Raw genomic sequence first — 21,545 nt, 5'->3', positions numbered from 1 at the left:
TGAGCTCAGAAATCCACTTCCTGATGCTCCTGCTGTAGTCTAAGCATGCTATGTGAAGCAAGGTGTGAGCATGCCATGAAGCCAAAGACAAACCACACGACCAACTTTCAATTCCTTCCCTCCCCCATCCCAGGGCTCTCTGCTCAACCTGGCTCATGTCCAACTGGGGCAAAATCACTCAGCTGTTACCTAGTCACCTCGACTCCCACCTGCAAAAGCAAACAATTTCCTAAGTACCCCAGAACCCTGGAGAACACATTTCTTTCTTTCTTTCTTTTTCTTTCTTTTTTTTTTTTTTTTTTTTTTAAGACGGAGTCTTGCTCTGTCACCCAGGCTGCAGTGCAGTGGCATGATCTCGGCTCACTGCAACCTCCACCTCCACCTCCTGGGTCCAAGTGATTCTCCTGTCTCAGCCTCCTGAAGAGCTGGGATAACAGGTGTGTGCCACCACACTCGGCTAACTTTTGTATTTTTGGTAGAGACGAGGTTCCTCCATTTTGGCCGGGCTGATCTCAAACCCTGACCTCAGGTGATCCACCCACCTTGGCCTCCCAAAGTGCCTGGGATTACAGGCATGAGCCACCGTACCTGGCCAATAACACATTTCTAACCCTCACTCTGGCGCTTACTCCCAAACATGCCTTCCATCATGACTCTGGGAATTCTTTAATGGCCTCAGGTTAGGACTGAGTAAAAGGAAATATTTTGAGGACCTGAGAATTCTCACTTCCATTCCTTTCCCAAAAAGACTTCGGAGAATTTTCCCCCAGAAAATGACACAAGTACAGTTAGTTATCTGACCTATATTCCAATAATTTCTGGAGCATTTCCTTGTCGCACTGTCTCTCATGCATATCCTTGTTCACACCATAGCCCTGATTTATTTACAAACCCAACCACATATTGGAGAACCCCAGTCCCACAAGCCCGGCTGTAGCCAGGAATCCCTCGTGCAGCACGCCATCTCCCAAGCCACCAGAGTCAAGGTCAAGCTCTACCAAGGCAGCCACCCCCAAAGTGTTGCAACCTGAATAGGTAGAGGAGGGGGAGTACAGATCTCTTTAATGTTTATCTAGATAGGAGGTTTGCTTTTGTCTTCTAAATGTTTCACACTTCAAAAAGCATTTCAGAGATTTATTTCTCTGAAATATTCTTCTCTGAAATCCAATTAGAAAATAGGATAATTTCCCCAAGACAACAAAGAAAGGTGTTATTTTTATAATACTTATGATCTTATGATCTTACTCATTCACAAAAGTTACCTAATCCATAGTTCTGAAAGCAAGAACTCTTTTTTTCTTTTTTTTTTTCGAGACAGAGTCTTGCTCTCTTGCCCAGGCTGGAGTGCAGTGGTGCGATCTCAGCTCACTGCAACCTATGCCTCCTGGGTTCAAGAGGTTCTCCTGCCTCAGCCTCCCAAGCAGCTGGGACTGCAGGCATGTGCCACCATGCCTGGCTAATTTTTTGTATTTTTAGTAGAGATGAGGTTTCATCATGTTAGCCAGGATGGTCTCAATCTCCTGACCTTGTGATCCACCCGCCTTGGCCTCTGAAAAGCAAGAACTCTTTTTACCAGATGCTATTTCTTGATGTTCCCTTCATACATTGTACCATTTTCCCTTATATTTTAATTATCCTTCTTTACAATTAGCAATAATTATAATTATCTGAATGATAGCAATGTCATTGTATGTTTAGTCTAAACCTATGTCTTCTATTATAATCAATAATAATGACAAAAATAGGCATGCAAATTCTACATGCCTCCTCTCCTGGTAGGAAAGCAGGTAGAAATGGGCACCATAACAGAAAACCTCCAGGCTTCAAAACATTAAGCCCATTAAGCAGAGAGGCAACATGGCTAGGGCTGCCAGATTTAACCCACAAAAACACAGGACATTCAATTAAATTTGAATTTCAGATAAACAACAAATAATATTTTAGTATAATATTGCATAGGACATGCTAAAATGTTATTTGCTGTTTAACTGAAATTCCAGTTTACCTGGGCATCCTATGTTTTATCTGACAACTCTACATATGGTTCTTCTAAGAAAAGGCAGCAGAGATGCACAAATCCGGCCACAATGACAGATCTGAGTTCAGGATGACAGAAAATCATCACACGTTTAACCATGCTTTTCTCATCAAGAGACAAAAGTCTGTTTCGGACATAATTAGGTGACTTTGAAGATGCACTAAATCTTGGGCCAGTGGGTATCACGTTAGGTTACTCTTCCTGTTTACTAAAATTATGTAGGAGTTTACGAAAAAGAAAAAGAAAAAAACTAATGACCCTTCTGATTCACGTAGCTTAGGTCACCAAAGAGAAACTCCCTCACCTTTAAGAACTCCCTGGCACAGCATCATGAGGCGTGCAGCTTTCATTTCTCTTTCTCACTTCCTCTCCACCTGCTGGAGCTCTCCTTCATGTAGATTCAAGTAGAAAGGGTTAGGCTGGACTTCGGGAAGATTTAAAATGATCATCTTCCAAGGAGAAGAAATACTGACTTAGAAAAAGTTCCCATTGACCTAATCTCCCTGTGTTTAGCATCATCTGTCTCCAAGGAATCGCCAGAATGCAGGATGCTGAGCAAAGCCTTTCAGAGTATCATGAGGGGAATGAGCTTTGTTTTCAGCTCCTTAGTGGAACTCATTTTGCTGCAAGGATCTTAATAGTACTTTCAAAACCAGAAGAAAATACATTTTGGCCTTCAGTTTTTCACTGAAAGGAAAAGAAATGTGAAGGACAATCTCAAGACGTCCACACTAACTTCTCCTACCTCAAATTGTTTTGCTTCTACATGTATAAAAGTCATAAACTATTGATATCAAGAACATATTAATTCCTACATTCTCTCTTTACAGCATTGTGAATTGTAAGATTTTTCATATCTCCTTTTAAAATTTTTTAACTGGCAATTCTAGCAGTTCTTTGATTCATTTAAAAAAAATCAACGTGAAAAAACTGCTATAGTTTTGTTTAGTTATAAATTCTATCCTGATAAATATATATCTCTAAAGAACAAGTTGTGGCAAATCATCTTGGTGTCGCACAGTTACAACCCACCAGCCATGCCTTTCTTTAACACATGTAACAGGGATATTAGTTATACTTCCGACATATGGGTCCATCAATTGCCATTCTTATTAAACTTTCATTTCATTTCCTGGAACAGTATTAAACTACAAGGGGAAAATTTAATAGTAAACAGTATATAACCAACATCAGGCTTAGTCATTAGTCTTAGAGAAGACACATGTTTTTCACCATGTGGACCAGGTAACTAAAAATGTCTATCGTAACCTGGCTGCTAGATCAAGCACAGATCAAATTATGTTTTAAATTCTGTCAATACTAAAGTGAAATATCTATAATGAAATAATGCAAGTTTCATTTTCACATTGGTGATAGTGGACTAAAAATAGCACCCAACTGCTTCAGAAATCTGAAAGGAGACATCGTAAGTCTCCAGGGAAATCTGGCAAGGTCACGCCTAACCTTTAAGCCCTGGAAACAGAAAAAAAAAAAAAGAAAAACAAGGAAATCTCCAGTCCCAAAGTAAACAAGGTATAGTTATTAAATTGAGAGTAAATAATCGAAATAGAAGTATAGGAAATAAGTCATCACTAGAGAACTAACACTGACATGACAAACAGAGGTTAAAAATTCTCACATGAACCATATACCAATTAAACAGATGGCCTGTCTAGACAGGCATGGTTGGGGCATTCACTTTAGCCATCATTATAATGTTGTAGTGACCAGAATTAGGTATTCTGTGATCCTGCTTTGCTTGAGCTTCTACTATAAATGCTAGAACAGTAACAATGAGTATGGCATGGTCTGATGCCCTTGGTGAACAGGAACTGGCCATGCCTCCATCTATTAGGTGTGAGGTAGTGGTCAGGAGTCAGAATAGAGGATCTAGGACTACCTGGTTCTTTCTCTACCAGCTGGGAAACCTTGGGGGAAGTTCCTTCACCTTTCTGGACTTTGATTTCTTCACCTGGAAAATATAAAAGGTAGGATTCCATCATGTCTAAGGCCCCTCCTAGATGATAATACTGTGATTTTATGATTTTATTTATACAAAGAGAGGATTGCACCAAATTACACTATAATTTTATCCAGATTTTAAGTTCTCAGATGGGTTTCACATGCGAAGAAATTCCTAAGGTTGCTATCAGCAAGTCTTTGTAGAATTTCATTTATTGGCTCCTGATATTAGATGGAAAAACATCCCCCTGCTTAATGGAAAATTGTTTAAACATGCTTTTAGCAAGGATCATAAAAATAGTCATTTCCCATAAAATAAAAGCAGCAGCCTCGGGACACAGTCTAAGATGAAAGCATTGTGACAACTAAAATAAAGACAAGGAATTAACAAACCAACTGCCAAGTAAATTGATCAGCAACAGAAAAATCCTGTCAATTTCTCTGCATAATGGAGTGGGTTAAAAGTTTAAGCTCCAGAGTCCAAATTCTAGATCTAGAATCCCTAATTCTCCAGTACTGGTTGTATGACCTTGGACAAGTCACTTCCCCTCTCCAAGTCTTAGTTTCTACATCCCATAAAATGAGAATAACAATAATACCAGCCTCTTATGAGCAATGTAAGGTTTAAACAAGATGATCATTAAGGTTTTCGGCAAGGCGCCTGGTACATTGTGTTCAAAAACTACTAGCTATCTGTGTTCTTCAAGTTATTTCTCTGATTCTTAACAATTTACCCTTATTTTATTAATTCAATATTTGGCTCTATAAGTTAGTAAGCATTTATTCTGTCCAAGGAACTGGGCTGGAGCTCTGAAGAGTACCACTCAGTTCCTCTTCACAACCTCGCCTTCCCTTCTTTGTCTGGCTAAATCCTCATTCTTAAAAAACTCAGTTGAAAGGGTCATTTGCTCTATTAAACCGTTTTGACCTCCATATCAATGGACCGAGATCCTCCATCTGGTTAAGTGCCTCTCCTCAATGCTCCTGGCTGTCTCTTTTCTATCACCTACTGTTTTTTCATTGTCTATCCACTTGTCATCTCTCTCACTCAACCATAAAATCCTTGATGACAATGTTCCCAATCTCTGTACCTACCACCAAAGCCAGTACACAATCAACATCCCGTAATGCTTGCTGAGTGAATGAATATGATAAATGAATTAGTAAATCTATGAAATTACTCTAATAGGCTTTATAAGAGTGGTCCCCAACCTTTTTGGCACCAGTTCCATGACCGGTTTCATGGAAGGCAATTTCTCCACAGACAGAACCAGGGATGGTTTTGGGATGATTCAAGTGCATCACATTTATTGTGTACTTTATTTCTATTAGTATTACATTGTAATATGTAATGAAATAATTATGCAACTCACCATAATGTAGAATCAGTGGGAACCCTGAGCTTGTTTTCCTGCCACTAGACAGTCCCATCTGGGGGTGATGGGACACAATGGCAGATCATCAAGAATTAGATTCTCCTAAGGAGAACCCGGATCCCTCACATGTGCAGTTCACAATAGGGTTCGCATTCCTATGAAAATCTAATGCTACCGCTGATCTGACAGGAGGCGGAGCTCAGGCAGTAATGAAAGCAATGGGGAGCAGCTGTAAATACAGAAGAAACTTCACTTGCATGCCCACTGCTCACCTCCTGCTGTGCGGCCCAGTTCCTAACAGGCCCCAAACCAGTACCAGTCCACGGTCCAGAGGTTGGGGACCGCTGCTCTATACATTAATAAAATCTATTCCATAGACGGGGGAGACAACTCTATTTACAACTAAAATGAAAGGAATTCTCTGGTGATTACAACAAAAGTACCGGGAAAAGGTGCTATATGCACACAATGCACACTGAACAAACACCAGGTGGAAAATTCACCTGATAGGGATAGCATTTGAGCTGAACCTTGACTTCTCGGTAGAATCAGTCTAACAGAGATGGAACAAGAAGAAAGAAGGGTACATGGTACAGATGAAGATCACTATCAAGAACAGAAGTAGGAACATGCCATTTAAACATGGCTCTTTCAACAAGAGCTTCTTGGAGTAATAGCAGGAGATTGATTGGAATCAAAGTACAAGGGCTTGATTGCCACACCATGGAATATGCATGTTTTCTCTGACTAGCCTGAGGTCTTCTACACAGAGGAAGAACCAGATATATATATATATATATCTGTGTGTGTGTGTGTGTATATACACACACTTCAGGTAGTACACTCTAGTAGCTTACGATTAATTACAGTTTGAAAGTTCAAAAGCTGAAAAACCAGTGACGAACTCCTAACAGCGATAATAGAAAACTGACCCTGTGTAGAGAAAGGCGAGAATGACATGACAGACATATGAGAGGAAATTTCTCATCAGTGTTTTTAAGATGTCCTAGAAAATGACCGGTACTGCACTGTTGTCAACTACAGTCATTCAATATAAGAACTCTAGCAACAGAATGTTTCTACAAGTTACTTGATAACTTTGCTAGCTATTCCCTTATATCAAACACAGACTTCTTAGAAAAGGGTTGGACTCTTGATAGAAAAGCAACATTGGTTTCATTGATCATAATTGCTGAGCATCAAAAACAAAGAACCAAGACCCAGAGAGCCCTGGGCCAGGGGTTGATAATCCCTCATTGTGTGGAGCCCAGAACCTGATAGTCAAGTAGGGTGGGCACTAGAGGAGACCCACGTTCACTTCTCACCCAAACACTTGCATTTATCCATATTTCTGAGATTTCAAAGACTTGCTTTCAGCTGCTTATTCTGAGTTCACATGAGGAAATGAGCAGGCTTGAGGACTGAGGACCAGACAACCATGGGCTTCTATACCAAGCTGGAGTGCCTGAATGCCACTTCCCTCATCCATAAATTCATCTTCTACAATGCAGAAATTGAACTGGGGAAGCATTAAAAACCGCAGTCTATTTGTGGAAAGGATTTTGCAAATACATCAGAGGGAGGACACGAGGAGAGCTTTAGTTGAGTCCTCTTCCACATTTAAGACTGGTTCAAGGATTCAAACTTATAGAACTTTCCAACCATGCAACTGGAAATCTTAGGCAATCAATAACTGTACTGATATTTGGGATTTTATAGTTGTATCAACAATGCTAGAGGTTATGTGTACCACTAATAGCCTGAATTGGTGGCAACTCTCTGATGAACCACAAGGAAAAAGAACCCTATGGAGGGAAGATATGAGGGCTTAAATTACCTTCAGTTATCTAAACACTTAACAAAAATCGAATTATGCAGGCTAACTGGCACAGGTGTGCATTTGTGTCCACATTTTAGATTGCTTCCTAATTTTATCTTCATACCTGGTATCAAAAATCTGCATCTTCATACTCTTCAGTCTACCTTCTTTGTATTTATTCCATATCAAATGCAACAGCGAGTCTTGAAAATTCTTTTGGAAAGCTGAGGAGTAGATTGAAAGCTACTGTGTTGGTTCTCCTCAGCACTCCTTTTACCCTCTGCTTCTGAAATCCAAGAGGCCCAAGGAAATGAAGACTTGGAAATCGAGGAGACCTGGGTTTGAATAGTGCTTCTCATGGTTAGAACACAGCAAAACCATGAGGCACATCGCTAGTCTCACTTCCCTCCATGTCTCCATCCTGAAGACTTAGATGGAAACATCCTCCGTCTAAAGTCGTAGGAAGAATAAATGAGCTACCACCTAGAGATATGCTGAGAAAATGCAAATCAGTGAGAAAAGCCCCAAAAGTTCTTTTGTTTGTTGTTTTTCTTAACTACTGACTCAAGCTTCAACCCAGAGCAATCGTCAGAACTGCTGAAATATGGCCTGGGTCTCGGGAGTTTTTTAATCATCTGGGTGATTCTGAAATCATCTTTGATTTGGATGTTCCAACCAAGGCGAAAAAGACATCCTTGTAGATGCTCTCTAAGCACAAGCTTCCAACTCTTTCTTTCTCCCAGTTCCCGTTTTTCCAAATCACAGAAAAATTCTCTCCTTGCCCTCTGTACATCACAGCTTCTCCGTAAGCTGCTTACCTCAGCTTCAACTACTTCCCTCTCTGGGATTGCTTCAGTCCACAATACTTAATGCCCCTCACTCTTTTTATTGATTGATTAATTTTTACTGATTTGGAGTCTTTGGTTTTTTTGTAGAGATAGGGTCTCATTGTGTTGCCCAGGCTGGTCTGGAACTCCTGGGCTCAAGCAATCCTCCCTTCAGCTCCTCAAAGTGCTGGGATTACAGGCATGAGCAGCTGCACACAGCCAAATTTGAAGGTTTTTTTACAGTTGTTTTGTTTTGTTTTTCTAGCACAGTACCTGGCATGTAATAAGCACTGCAAGAAATACTAGCTTCCTGCTTCCTTTTGGTTGCAGAAGTTTAACTTCTAATCACAATAGGGTATTAAAGTTAGTCACTTGAAGGCAAAATAAACAAATATAGGGACATTCCAGACTCATAGAAAATTCCCATACTCACCTTCTTCAGGGTATATTTCTCAATTCCCTTCTGAAGCAGTAATAAAAAATAATGGCTTGCTATGTGCCAGGAATGTTATAAGCCCTAGACATCTATGAATTTGTTTAATCCTCACATCATCCAAACAATGTAGCATTTACAGATGAGAAAACTGAGGCACACAGTTAAGCAATTTGCCAGCAATGACAACTACACAGGAGTCATGCCAGAATAGAAATGTAGCTGCTGGCTCCCAGACCTGTGCTTTCATCACTCTATTATATAGAACCGATTCTCATTATTCATGGTACTCATATTCTATAAAGTCGCCTCAAACACTGAATGAGCAAATACCGAACCACTGCATTGAGGGGAAAACAGGGTAGGTTCCTGGCAGCCCATGGTCACAGCTTTTTTGCCAAATCATTAATACATACACTTGTTGTCTATGTTTTTCTGTTCAAAAACACTTTATTAAATATATACTGTTGATTCTCTATCATTGAACTCATGGCCAACAGCATTGTAACTCATGCCTAAGCAAAGCTTATCAAACACATATTTTCTCTTAAGACACGTCAGAGCCTTGTTGAACTTAGAGTCCCTAGACAGTACTTCAGGACTATGCTTAGGGGCCATTTTAAACAGCAAAATCATCAACCGGAATTATGAAAATGCAAAAATCATGACGCTAAGTAGATCGCAAAAGGGACACTTGTTTATAGTCTGGGAGCTGCAAGAAGTCAGCCTTGCTCAGCCTCAGCTGGGAACGTATACGTCAGATAACTCAAATTTTTTTGCCATTGCGCACATGTCTGCAAAGGACTGAGAAAGCACCATGAGTATTGACTCGAAGGTTACAAATTAAATGTCAGTAAGTCAGCGAATTTGCAAATACAGAATCCAGGAATAATGAGGGCCGACTGTACTTGGAATGCTGTGTGGAGTCCTTTTTCTACTTTTGTTCCTGAGAAAGAGAGATTCACAGACTTCCCACATTCTTCCAGTGGCATCTAAGGATCCCTTCCTAAATGACCTTTCTCCCAGCCAATAGACTGAAGCAAACCATGTCCCTGATGCTTCCTGCCCACCACCGTCCATTCATTCAACCAACAGCTTCTCCCGGCTTTCACGTGGCATGCACTTTGCTAAGAGCTTGAGGGAAATACAGCAATGTAGAAGACATGGTATCTGTTTGGGCCAGCACTCAGGGATTCCTCCTATTAGAAATCAAAGAGGCTTCCGAAAGCCCTACAATTTTTTTTCCCTGTAACTAAAGAAAATAGCTTCTCAATGTAACTAAATTGTATCTCATACGCAAATTGGAATGTACGTCCTTTCACTCTGAATTGCTTGAAATATTCCAGGAGAAATAAATACAACTGTATGTAAGGTCTTCCAAAAAAGCAGAAGTCAAAGTCACCAGAAAGAACCTTTAAAATCAACTATGTTTCTGACAATGTTACTTTTGAAACTGTTACCCTCCCCCAGCAAAATCACCTTTGAGAACCACCTTTGTGATGTAAGTAAGATTAATCATGAATGCACTGAATGTTCAGAAATGAGTGTTTTTGTTGATTAAGTGGGAAATTACAGTTAGCAAAAATGCCTTGTACACGTTCACATGGATCTAAAACTCCTGACACCAAGTATACTGGGAGACAACAGTCAAGACTACACTGTTAGTTTACACATGCAGGAGATTCTCATATTAGAATCAATCTCACCCATTCATGCTATAAGACTTCCCAGCTGCTAGGTGCAATGCTGTTGCATGAACTGCTGGGAATGCAAAATCACATTTTATATAGTCTAAGCCCTCAGTGAATGACTCAATTTGGAATAAGGTAGCCAAATGAATGAATGAACAAACTTTCAAAGAAATTCTACTAATTGAAAATTTCTTCTTTATGTTGTTGAAGTTTCTATCCTCAGAGACAAGAAAAACATCACTTTCTGAAACTTTTAATCTAGTTAATACCATTCTGAGTTATTAAGGCATATTCTTATATGGCTGAGGTAGGAACTCTGTTTAGCCCTGTTCCAAATTTCATTAAAATAACAGATGAGACAGGTCAATAAAGAAATAAACCAGAAAAGGTGAAAGAAAAATATCTGAGAATACACAGATGGAACAACTAAAACAGAAAAGAAAAAAGAAAGCTTAATAGGGTAAAATAGGCCAAAAACTCTTTAAATGCAGTTTAAACTTCTATGTATTAGAAATAAAGCAAATGAAACAAGAAAATATGAGAATGGACTCAAAATTCTAAAAGACCTGCAGGAGAAAGAAGAAGTATGCCAATGCAAAGATGACTATTTCTAACATCATTTAATTGCAGGAAACTAAAAGAGAACATTGTCTTTTGCTTTCAGGGCCATAAAAGAAATCCCAAGCCGCCCAACAAGTCAAGGAGCCAAGAAAACTGCCCAGGAAGTAGTGCCAGGTATGCACAAGTTGGCTGCTGGGGCCCCTCACTTGCCACTGTTTAGGAACAGGCAGAATGAGCCCGGGACGGAAGGATGGAAGATGGAACTGGAACCAAGGATGGTGGACCTTAGGGCCTGGCCAGTTCTACGGCTTCGGAGCTGGAGATGAGAATCTGAATGATAAAACTGCAGAGGTCTTCATTCCTCCTGGGGTTGACAACATTTGGGGAGCTCTCAAAAATAACCCACCTGAGCTTTTCAAGGGCTCATTAGGAAACGTCTACTTCTGAACATTACTTAACGGATTTTATTAACTTTAAGTGAACTTTTAAAATGTTCACAAGTGTAACTCATAGGATCTCCAAAAAATAGAACATTACCAAAGAAGTCTACTATCTTATTAAAGATGACACGTTTATTTAAAGTGGATGTTATAAGAACAAACTAATTTGTCCCTCTAAATAGTTCAGAGGAGAGACAAAAAATTTTCAGTCTTGCTTGGAATTTTGGGTTCTTTTAAATTTTTTTGTAGCAATTATAGGTACTTAAGTTTATAATATTATTGTAATATTATTGATAATATCATTATTAAAATTTTCAGACTATCAAATTAGAATTATACAACAATGAGCCAAGTAGATTTAAAGGATTGGATTTCTGCATAGGATGAACATCTCCAGGGTCCACAGGAGGCATCCAGAAATACTACCTACCCAAACTGATACGAAAACTTCATTTCCATCATCATCGTTATCATCAAAATCGTGGATCATTACCACTACCATATCACTTACAAGTGGGTTGTAAGAAAGTCATACTCTTTCTTATTTGCCCACGTTTCTTGAAATTATTACTTTATTAAACTACATAAAATTTCGTCAGTTGAGACCAGAATAGTTGTCTTTCTATGCTTCCCATTTTTAATAGGGTCTAAAAATATTCACATAATTTAAAACATTGTTGATTAATGCAAAACTTTCTTTAGAGTCCCTCATGATATTATCCAAGGCAGAGAACTGAGCAATTATGGTTTCTTCCCTCATAAGATTAAGGATACTATAAAGGTGCTTCCCGTAACCTCCAGCCCACTTAAGTCCTGGGATTTCAGAGATCACTGTGAGGATATTTTAGAGACGAAGTAGGAAACAGCTCAGACATACTTTTTTTTTTTTTTTTTTAAGTGACATTACACATCAAGTCATTGGCAGAGTTTAAAATATAAAACCCCTCAATAACTTTGATGAACTGCCTCCTTTCCATCAAATCCCTTACACTTTCGCTTTGGCTGGTTTGCATTCAAGTGGCTGTATTTTTTGGATTAATATAGCATCTTTCTCTGGAGTACGCATTTGGTTCGAAACAATTGTAGCCACTCTGTTTTCCTTTTTTTTAGATAAGCAAACTGAGACAGAATTAAACCAAAAGACTAATTTGCTCCTCTCCATTCAAAGTTGTCTGGAAAAGAAAGAAACGCACTTAGCACGCTGCTCTCTCTACTGGGTTCTTCTAAAGTTACATTAAAAATAATAATGAAGTCACAGGGAGGGGGTAAGATGTATTAATTTCATGCTGAGTATGGATTTTAGAAAAATTTAATTAAAATTCATATATTTCCTTATGTAAAATTGTTTACACATAATCAGGGTTTTGACATTTTTTAAATATATCTGTAAAATCAATGTTCTTTATGATAACCCAGTAAGCCAGGCTGCAGAAGAATGTTGCAGATGGTGATAAAGATTTTACTTAAATTTGACTTTCACAGGAAAAGATTTTATATAATCATCATTCTATATTTATAACAAAATTACTGACCACTTAAATCTGTTTTTTCCTTGCTTTTTAGCCTGTGAAAGCACCAAAACAAATATTAACATGTGAGTAAAATAATAAAAACACCTAATGTTTGTTTAGTTTCTGTACCACTTTAACATATACAATCTCACTTAACAAAGTTACTATTGTCTCACCATTAATGGTAAGTCTGGCATCTTTTCTAGTTTTTCCTGATATCTATGGTTCCTCCCCTTGGCAGTTTCTTACACCTGTCTTGCATATCCTTAAAACTACAAGAAACCAAAATTCTCAAACCTGAGAATTTTCCCAAATTATGAATGTCATAGCCTAAATATATTCACAAAGTAAATAACAACTATAGCCAGGGATCCAAATTAAATGAGTGTGAGAAAGAAGATTAGAATAAGTGGCAATTATCCTTCAGGAGCTTTCTTCCAAACAGGTACAAGCCACATGGAGGAGGTGAAAATGAAATGGAGATTGAAGATGTGATTCCGTTTTCATCCGAAAATACGCTCATTCACGAGGGAATATGTAACTCTTTGGACTATTCTTAGACCAGCACAAAGTGTCAGGTAATCAGTAACAATTTAAATTAATAAAAAAGTAAGATCAGAAAGGAAGGAGGCTGAAATGTTATCTAAGTAAAAGGAAAAATGTATCGGAAACTTGAAAGTTAGTCACTTAAATCTCACTTTGGAGATCAGTCTCTATTCAAACTTGAGAAAGAGTTTTAAATGATCACCAGTGGACAAATGAGTTGCCCAAAATATGCAGATGGCCAGGATAATAAATTAGCAGGGCATTGATTTTGATGCAAAAGGTTTACATATTTGCCAAGTTTTTTGGAGAAGTGAGTGATGTCTAACTTTTAAGAATACTGAGTAATAAAACTGAAATAAGCATGCAGCATTAAATTCCTAATTTGAACTTTAAAAAGGATAGTTGATATAATTAAGCTTCATCTTTAGTTTTATTCAGTGTTCCTAAATTGTTTGAAACCTAAAAAGGAACCCAGGATAAGATGACTCCCCGTTTCCTTCATCATGAAATTTTGAGTAACATCTTGCAAAATCTCAGCTTGCCAAGTAACAAATTTATATTAATAACAATTTGCTGGGACATGTGACAATCTTTCTCACATTATTATGTGCCCAGAGAAATTTTATCTAATACATTTCTTCACACATAGATGTGGCTGCATATTATGGAAGAAATGGAAGAAAGTAACCACAGTGTCTCAATGCTAAATGATATGACCTTCACATAAATTCTCTGAACATCCAGTGGGACACTCATGAGGACAGTCCACATGACAGCACCATTCTATAACAGAAAAGGTAAGAATCAGACAGTAAAACTTAGCCTAACTGACTAAAGACACCAACCTGATTTATAAGGGAAAAATGAAGACAATCAAAATAGCATTTTGATTTGTATAGGTAAAAACAACCAGCCACTTGTCTGAATTTTTTGTTTTCTACTGAACATATAATATTTTAGGCCATTAGCTTTCTAATTTTTTCTTTGAGTTCAATCCACAGTAAGAAATACATTTTACATCACAATCAGCACACAGAAGCATGTATAATTAAAACAGATTTTCAGGAAACAAAACTTATCCTTACTAAATGCCATGCACTCTGATATTTTCTATTATATTCCTTTCTGTTTTATTCCTTTTTAAAAATATTCTAGACTCATTAAACTGATTTCACGACCTTCTGGGTCACAACAAGCAGTTTGAAAACACTGCTTTCAGCCCTAAAACCTTTTGAGAACTACTTAAGAAACTTGAAGTTTCCTAAAAGAGTCCAATCAATCCTTTCCTTTATACCCAGAGTTATTTAAGCAGAAAAACTGAGAGGGCAAAAATACTAAATAGCATCTGTCCATATGAAGAACTTGCATAGATGCTTCTCTTCCTTGCTGGACAATAAGAGGCAGAATTCTAACAAAAGAGGAAAGATAATCCAGGAAATAAAACACAGGAAAAATCATTCTAAAACTGAATTTCCAAACAGAGTCCCATTTGTGCAAGTTTTTTTTTTTAATTTTTAAGTTCTTTGTATCTTTTTTTATTATTCTAAGTATTTGAATATCATTTAATGCAAAAAGTGTAAGATAGGGCACATGACACTGATACTACTTATCGCTGGGATGATGAACAATTTTGAATAAGATGCGATCCCCTCTGTATTTGACCAGGTTCACTTTGTAATTATTAGCAAGGCAGTAAATAATCTACCAAGGAGCAGTCTCATTAGTGCCCATTGAAATTCAGTGGCATTAATTTGCAATAAAAGAACTGAAAATTAAATAGGAAGGAAAATGGTTTCTGGAGTCCATCATAAGGTTATGGAATTCACATCATACCAATGCCTTCCTTCACATCAAGGAGTTTTTAATGTTGTGTGGAATTAGACTTAATCGCTGTATTTTGTTCTTCCATTTAAAAAAAAAAAAAAAGTGGGCAGAAGAAATCCTTTTTCTCTGTTTTAACCCTAAATTAAAACAAGTAAAATTAATTTGAAATATGCCAACTTTTAAAAGTTTTGTTCATTGTTTGTCTTTTAAGTAAAGACAGCTTGGACCTGCGTGGCTGTGGGATGCTGTAAATTTCTCTAAGGCGGCTGAAGAGGCACGCTGGATACCCCCAGAATCTGCCCTTCCGTATCCTCTGGGGCCAAACTGCACCTTATTCCCTTCCTTCTGCTATAAATGTCCCTGGAAACAGAATACTTAACAGAAACTGGTCCACGGCTTACAAGGCAGAAAGATAATGGAGACAGCAGTCCAGATACCAGTGTACAGTTAGGAAATGCCTAATTCAGCACCCAGCCATGTGGCGCCCTGAAGCTCCCAAACCCAGTCCAGAGTACACCTGTCCTGTGGCCACCTAGGCAGGCGTTCACCAGAAGCGCCCACCTAATCCCTCTGCAGGCCCATCAGGAAAAAAAAAAAAAAAAAAAGGAGGGGGGAGAAACTGGGCAAGGGAAAATGGGAGGAAAGGGAGAGGGAGAAAGAATAAATCTTGTCGGAAAAAAAATAAAAATGAGGACACACAACCTTCGCCATTGAAGTCACGAAGTGGTCTCCTGTGTCTTGGACCGGCCGCGCTCGTTCCACAGTGGCTGCGAGGCGCAGACCCCGGCGGACCCGCACGCCACTCCGGGGCATTCTCCCCGGGTGGGACAGGCTCGCCACTGGGCTGGCGGGAGATTATTTTTAAGCACTCGTGCTTCCATATGGCTTGTTTTAAACTCGCGGGACACCTACAAATTTCCGGCTGTCAGAAGTCACATGCCAGCAATCCGCTCCAGCGCGGACTCAGCCAGCTAACTCCGAAATCAGACCCATTCAACTCCCAATCGCTCTCTAAAGCCCCAGGACGTGGAGTGGGGAGGAGGGGAAAGAGGGTGACAGGAATCGCTTCCCAGAAAGTCATCATCATAGCCGACATATTTCCAATCAAATAGTCTAGATGAAAGGAAATTTGGGGAGCACATTAAACAAAAACATTGAAAGGATAAATAAAATTCTGCCGAGCTCCGCTAACTCCAAACACCCCCAACTTTAAATGCCAAGAGCGGGACCTTCTCGAGTGACTCAAAGCGCTTCGTGTTTATTTGCCTGGAGGTGTTTCCCCCCGCAAATAACTGCTGCTTTGTCTGGTTTTCCAACGTGTGTTTAGTTAGGAAGCCCCGGGCTTTCGGGTCTGCCTGTCGCACGGACCCTAAGTGGGTGGAGAGCAGGTTTTTCTCAGCTGCCCGGCGAGAGAACTTGACTCTGAACGCAACGCGGGCTGCACGCAGAACCCCCGGGCTGGGCCGCGCGCACCGAGCTCCCTGCGCGCACCCTCGGGTCGCGCGTCCCGCGGCTCCCGCGGCTCCCTCGGCTCCCCCTTCTCCCTCCCTCCCTTCCTCCCTTCCTCCCTCTCGCCGGGCGCGGCGGCCACCCCGACGGGCGGCGCGGGCGCGGGTACCTGTAGAATGCCGGAGGGCCGGCCTCGCGCACCGTGTAGCCGCTGGGCTCGTTCTCCAGGTAGTAGGGCACCTGCTGGCCGTGGGGCTGCAGGAAAGGCGACAGCTGCGGCGGCGGGTGCAGCAGCATCAGCGGGCTCGGAGACACGCTGTTGAGTGGGGGGAAACCCCCCAGGCCGTTGGAGCCGAACGCCGCAGCCTCAGACCCGGGGCCGTACGGGAGGCCAGTCTGGCCGTAGACCTGCGCGTTGGCGGCGGCCGCGGCGTTGAACTCGTAGGCGGCGCCCTCGGGGTAGTTGTACACGGCGGGCTTGCTGCTGTCCACGTACACCTCGCCCAGGGGCCGCTCCAGGGGGATCTTGAGCTGCGGACGGTTCAGGGGCTCCAGCTCGTTCCCTTGGATCTGATGCAGTAGGGCCATCCCGGATGCTTTGGTGTGGAGGGTCATGGTCATGGTCCGTGGCCGTGGCCGTGGGCAGGGCGCAGACCGTGTCCCCGCAGGGCAGAAGGCTCAGAAGCCGGCGGGCCACCTGGAAAAAGAGCACAGCCCGAGGTTAGAGGCGACGCAGCGCATGTCCCGCCGAGACGCGAGCTCTGGCCCCGGCCCTGACCCGGGAGCCTGCGGGTCCGGTGAAGCCTGGCGACCCGACGGGAGCAAGTGCAGTCCCGGGACGAACGCCCTCCGCCAGCTCCCGGGCTCCCGGGCCTCCAACTTTAAGTACTGGTCTCCCGAGCTCATATGCATTACAAAGGTGCTGGAGGAAGGCCAGGGACTGTTGCCTTGCCCTGACATTGGCTTAAACATCACTCCAGGCACAACTCGATTTGGAGCGATCCCAAAGAGCAGCTTCCCTGAACTTTACTTTACTTGTCGTCGCTGCTGGATAGAGGCTGAGTTTCACGGCCAGGGGGCGGGGGCGCACGAGGATCTGCTAAAGGTGGCCCAGGGAAGACCAGGCTTAAAATAAACGCGAAAGACGAATCCAGGGGCCGGCTTTCTCTAATGTGCTGCCTTATGTGCCCCGTGCCAGACTCCAATATATCTCTGTTTATCTCTCTTTCTGTTTGATTCCCCCTCCTCGTTGGCTAGAAATACGTAGTGTGTACATAGGATGACCCTGGGGAGGACTACACTGTAACCGAGATAGGGCAGATAGAATGGGGTGTGTGGTTGCATACGCAGCCAGCCACAGACAGCTATATTTAGCAGCTGGGGGAACTGACAGGGGGCATCTGAGGGGAAGGGGGGCGGAGATTCAGGGTATACATATAGGAAGAGCTGCATTTTGCCATCAGGAGAATGCAACCTGCCAGGACCTCAGTTTCTTCCTCTGCAAAATGCTCCCAAAGTGGACCCCTTCCACAACCTTCTGAGATTCTCTCAGCTGGACTTGTGTGTTTATGTTGGACCACAGTACTGTACTTGGTCCCATTAGGAATTCTCATGTGAAGGATGATTCAGAAAAACCTTTGGTTAGGGCGCACATGGGTGTTCATGCCTTCCACAGGTTAGTTATGCAACCAAAACTTCAGAAAACTGAATATAAAATGTGACCTTTTCATACCCAACATAACCTCAGGTCATGAACCAAAGCTTTGGCAATTATGTGACATTGTCGGTCTGGTTCAGCTAACAGATTTTTAAAATGCATTTCTGCATGTCTATTCTTTAGTCCTACAACTCGATCTTGTCGGTTCACTTGGGCTAGGATATGCAGAATCAAATATCCAGATGAAAAACAAATAGAAAAAAGTTTTTAACTGAATTAAAAGTTAAGCATGCACACACACATACGCACACACACACATACATATACATATTAAGGACACAAAAAATACGGAAAGTATGTCATGCATCTATAATCTTGGAGAGTTTATACTTTTAATAAACTTCCTTTGCTGCAGCCTAATAGACTCTGGTACAACTATCAATACTTTATTTTAATTGCTATCCCAAACACCCAACAGAGTACCTGACAAAGTGTTCATGGTATATCTAAATGCCAAGCTTACTGTTACTAATAGTTACATTTTTGAATATTTTATATCAAGTATACATTTTATCTAATTCCTACAAAAACAGACCATTGTCGGACAATATACAGATTAGCTGATTTAATATGAAGCCAAAATCGAGTTTAGCATTAATGACTATAGATTGTCAGCAACTAAAGGGTTAAAAACACATTAGGTACATCACAGATATTTCCCTTTATGGCCAGCAATCATTACTTTCCAAAGCAATTTTTCACAGATGATTTAGTTTCCATAAATCACACTTTCAATTTTCAAATGCCTTTTTAAAACACACGCAAAAAGCACTTCATAGGGCTCTTAAAAAATCTGAACCTGCCAAATTATATGCAAATGGCACAAAGAATCCTACAAGTCATGAAAGAAAAAGGAGACACACACGTACCCCCATGGAGAACAGCAATCCTCATCTCCCTGCTAGGATACAGACACTAGCCAGAAAGGTAAGTTGCTTTCTCAAAATGCTAAAGCTACAGAGAGAGAAATCAAAACAAGCCTACCCTGCTGGATCAAGAACGTCTTTCCAGAAATGTTCCATGGGCTTGTAGAAGTCAAGGGCCGAGACAGTGAGAAGGAAGGAAGGAATGTGCTCGCATGTGCGAGTGGCTCAGTGTGTGAACTAGGCAGAGAGCGTGTGTGGATGTGTTTGTGCGTGGAATGGCAGGGATTCGGGAAGCAGCCAGTAGGCAGGGCACTTGGCAGCCCCTCCCGGCAGACACGCAGCTGGGCTACTGCACGGCGCTGGATGAATGGCAGTGGGGAGTGAGGGGAGACTTGCTGTCTGCTCACAGGGAGCAGCGTGGCACAGCCAGAGAAAGCTGTACTGGGGAGGAGAAACTCCAGCCCCTTTGCCCCTTACCCTTGGAGGCTGGAAAGTACCCTATGCTTTCCGCTGCCACCCCAAGCAAGAGGAAAAACAGGCTTGCTGTGAATCATACTCTTACGGCTAAAATAGAATGCCAGTCAAAAGTGTATGGATATCAAGTTTACAAAATAGGACATGGGTGGTTTTTCCGAAAGAATATAATTTAACAATAAAAGCCTTCTGGGATACATGTGGATCAAATGCCTTACTGGCCCTAGACCCCAGTCTCTGAACAGAGGCATTGCCATGCCTCCGATTGCACCAGGAAACCAGACTTTGGAATAAATGTTTTGGCATTCTAGGGATGTGTTTCCAGCTGAAATGTAATACTCCTCCACTTCGTTAACCAAACCCACAAACCTTTCCACGAATAGCTCAGTTGACTGCTTTCTGTAAACATGTGAAAAATACATATTATCAAAAGCCTAGGATATGAACATAAGATAAAGGTAGATACCTTTGTTTTCAATTGATTTTAGGCTTTCGAGTTGCACTGACAGTGATCGGGAAAGAGGTCTCTCGTTTTCCAGTGGCGTTCACATGGATCCACCTCTTGACCACTTTCTCAACGTTTCTCTTGGCCATAGTACTAACATGCAATAATGAGGTGCTCCTAGAGTGCCCACGCTCAGGGCCCCAGGACACATGACACCCAATGGAGCCTCTGTTGCCAGACATTAGTCACCACCTTGGATATTAAATGACTCTAATCACAATGCCAGGAGTGGCCGGTCTCGGGCCCTGGGACACTATGCAGTTACTGAGAGATTTATGAGTGGCTCTTGAGACCAGTACAAAGAAAGAAGTAGAAAGTCATAAAAATGTTAATGATGCCAGATGCAAATATATATCTTGGTGCTTTGAAAGACCCCCAATATTGCAGTGTTGGAGCACAGGAGAGCTCTCTCCATAGTCAGTATTGAAAATAAATATTGGATAGAAATAAATATTGAAAAGAAAGATTGTTACCCTTTGTTGGTGACAGTGGTCCCTCCTGTAGGTCAACAATGGCCACCCATGTTCTAGACCAGTCCAAAAAAAAACCAAGAGCATTCAGGGAGGGAGGAGAGAGGAAGAGGGGAAAGGAGAAAAAAAGGAAAGGAGATCTGCAATTGTTCACTATTGACATAGGAAGAATAAGAAGGTTGGCTGTCTCCTCATAGGCTTTGATTGTTCAGAGATTTACAATCAAAGTTAGTCCAAGAAGTTCAATAAAGTCAGTTTTCTTTCTAGCATTCTCTTCCAGACTCATCTTGGTGAGCCTTGTCCCTGAGCAGGTGAGCTTGGGTGGGAAAGTATACTGTGCTACGCCGACTTTTCTCTCATGCCTTTGGCAAAAACTTCACTCTTAGGTTCCCAGCTCTCTTTGCTTCCCTCCCCAACCTCTCTTGCTGGATACACACACTCCAGCCATGACTTACTGGTTCTCCCAGGTGAAGAAGGATAAAGATTGCTCTGGCTCCGCCATTGAATATATCTTCAGCCCCACTTTTCCAGCAGTCTGCTGGGCATTGCTGGATTGTTCAAATATGAGTCACCATTCTCAAACATGGTGTTCCTCTCAACTTCCCTCTGTCTGTGCCCAGCATTACTGTCTCTCCAGTCATCCAGATTAAAATCTCACTGTCTTCTTCGAGGGCTGATTTTCCCTTGCCTTCCACACCTAATCAAGAGGCAGTTCCTGGGCCTTCTAGCTTTACAATCTCTCTTTTTCCATTTCATTTCTGCCACTCCCTTTGAGACCTATTACCTTACCTGTCCTAAGAGCCTCCTAAGGATCTCTCTGCCCTTTCCTCCCAGACTTCATCCTAAACCCTGCGACCGGTTTACTTTCTTGGACTTTTTTACTGCTTCAGGATCCATCTTGACATGACCCAGCTCTGCCTTGAACCCAAATCATAGAGTTCAGGGCTTCCTCTCCGCCCGTAATGATCCTTCCTAGTCCATCTCCTCCGACTGTAACCTATGCTTCAGCCAAGCAAAATTTTAATACTCAAAGAAC

General features: G+C 41.4%; 1 protein-coding gene across 8 annotated transcripts in view; it reads right to left on the bottom strand.

Annotated features, from left to right (window-relative positions):
* Positions 1 to 21,545, bottom strand: part of ESR1 (estrogen receptor 1) — a 432,869-nt gene that overhangs the window by 266,153 nt on the left and 145,171 nt on the right. For 7 of the 8 annotated variants that reach the window (XM_005552152.5, XM_065542899.2, XM_074037299.1 and 4 more), the window contains one exon: positions 16,647 to 17,174. In XM_005552152.5, coding sequence (XP_005552209.1) covers positions 16,647 to 17,098 — 452 coding nt within the window. In that variant the 5' untranslated portion in view covers positions 17,099 to 17,174. Of the gene's footprint in view, positions 1 to 16,646; positions 17,175 to 19,178; positions 19,295 to 21,545 lie in introns of those variants that run through there. The other variant, XM_005552154.5, reaches the window with a different exon arrangement.

The sequence above is a fragment of the Macaca fascicularis genome, chromosome 4 (genome assembly GCF_037993035.2).
Source record: "Macaca fascicularis isolate 582-1 chromosome 4, T2T-MFA8v1.1".
NCBI lineage: Eukaryota > Metazoa > Chordata > Mammalia > Primates > Cercopithecidae > Macaca > Macaca fascicularis.
The sequence above is the reverse complement of the archived record's forward strand: the minus strand, read 5'-3'. Positions and strand labels throughout refer to the sequence as shown.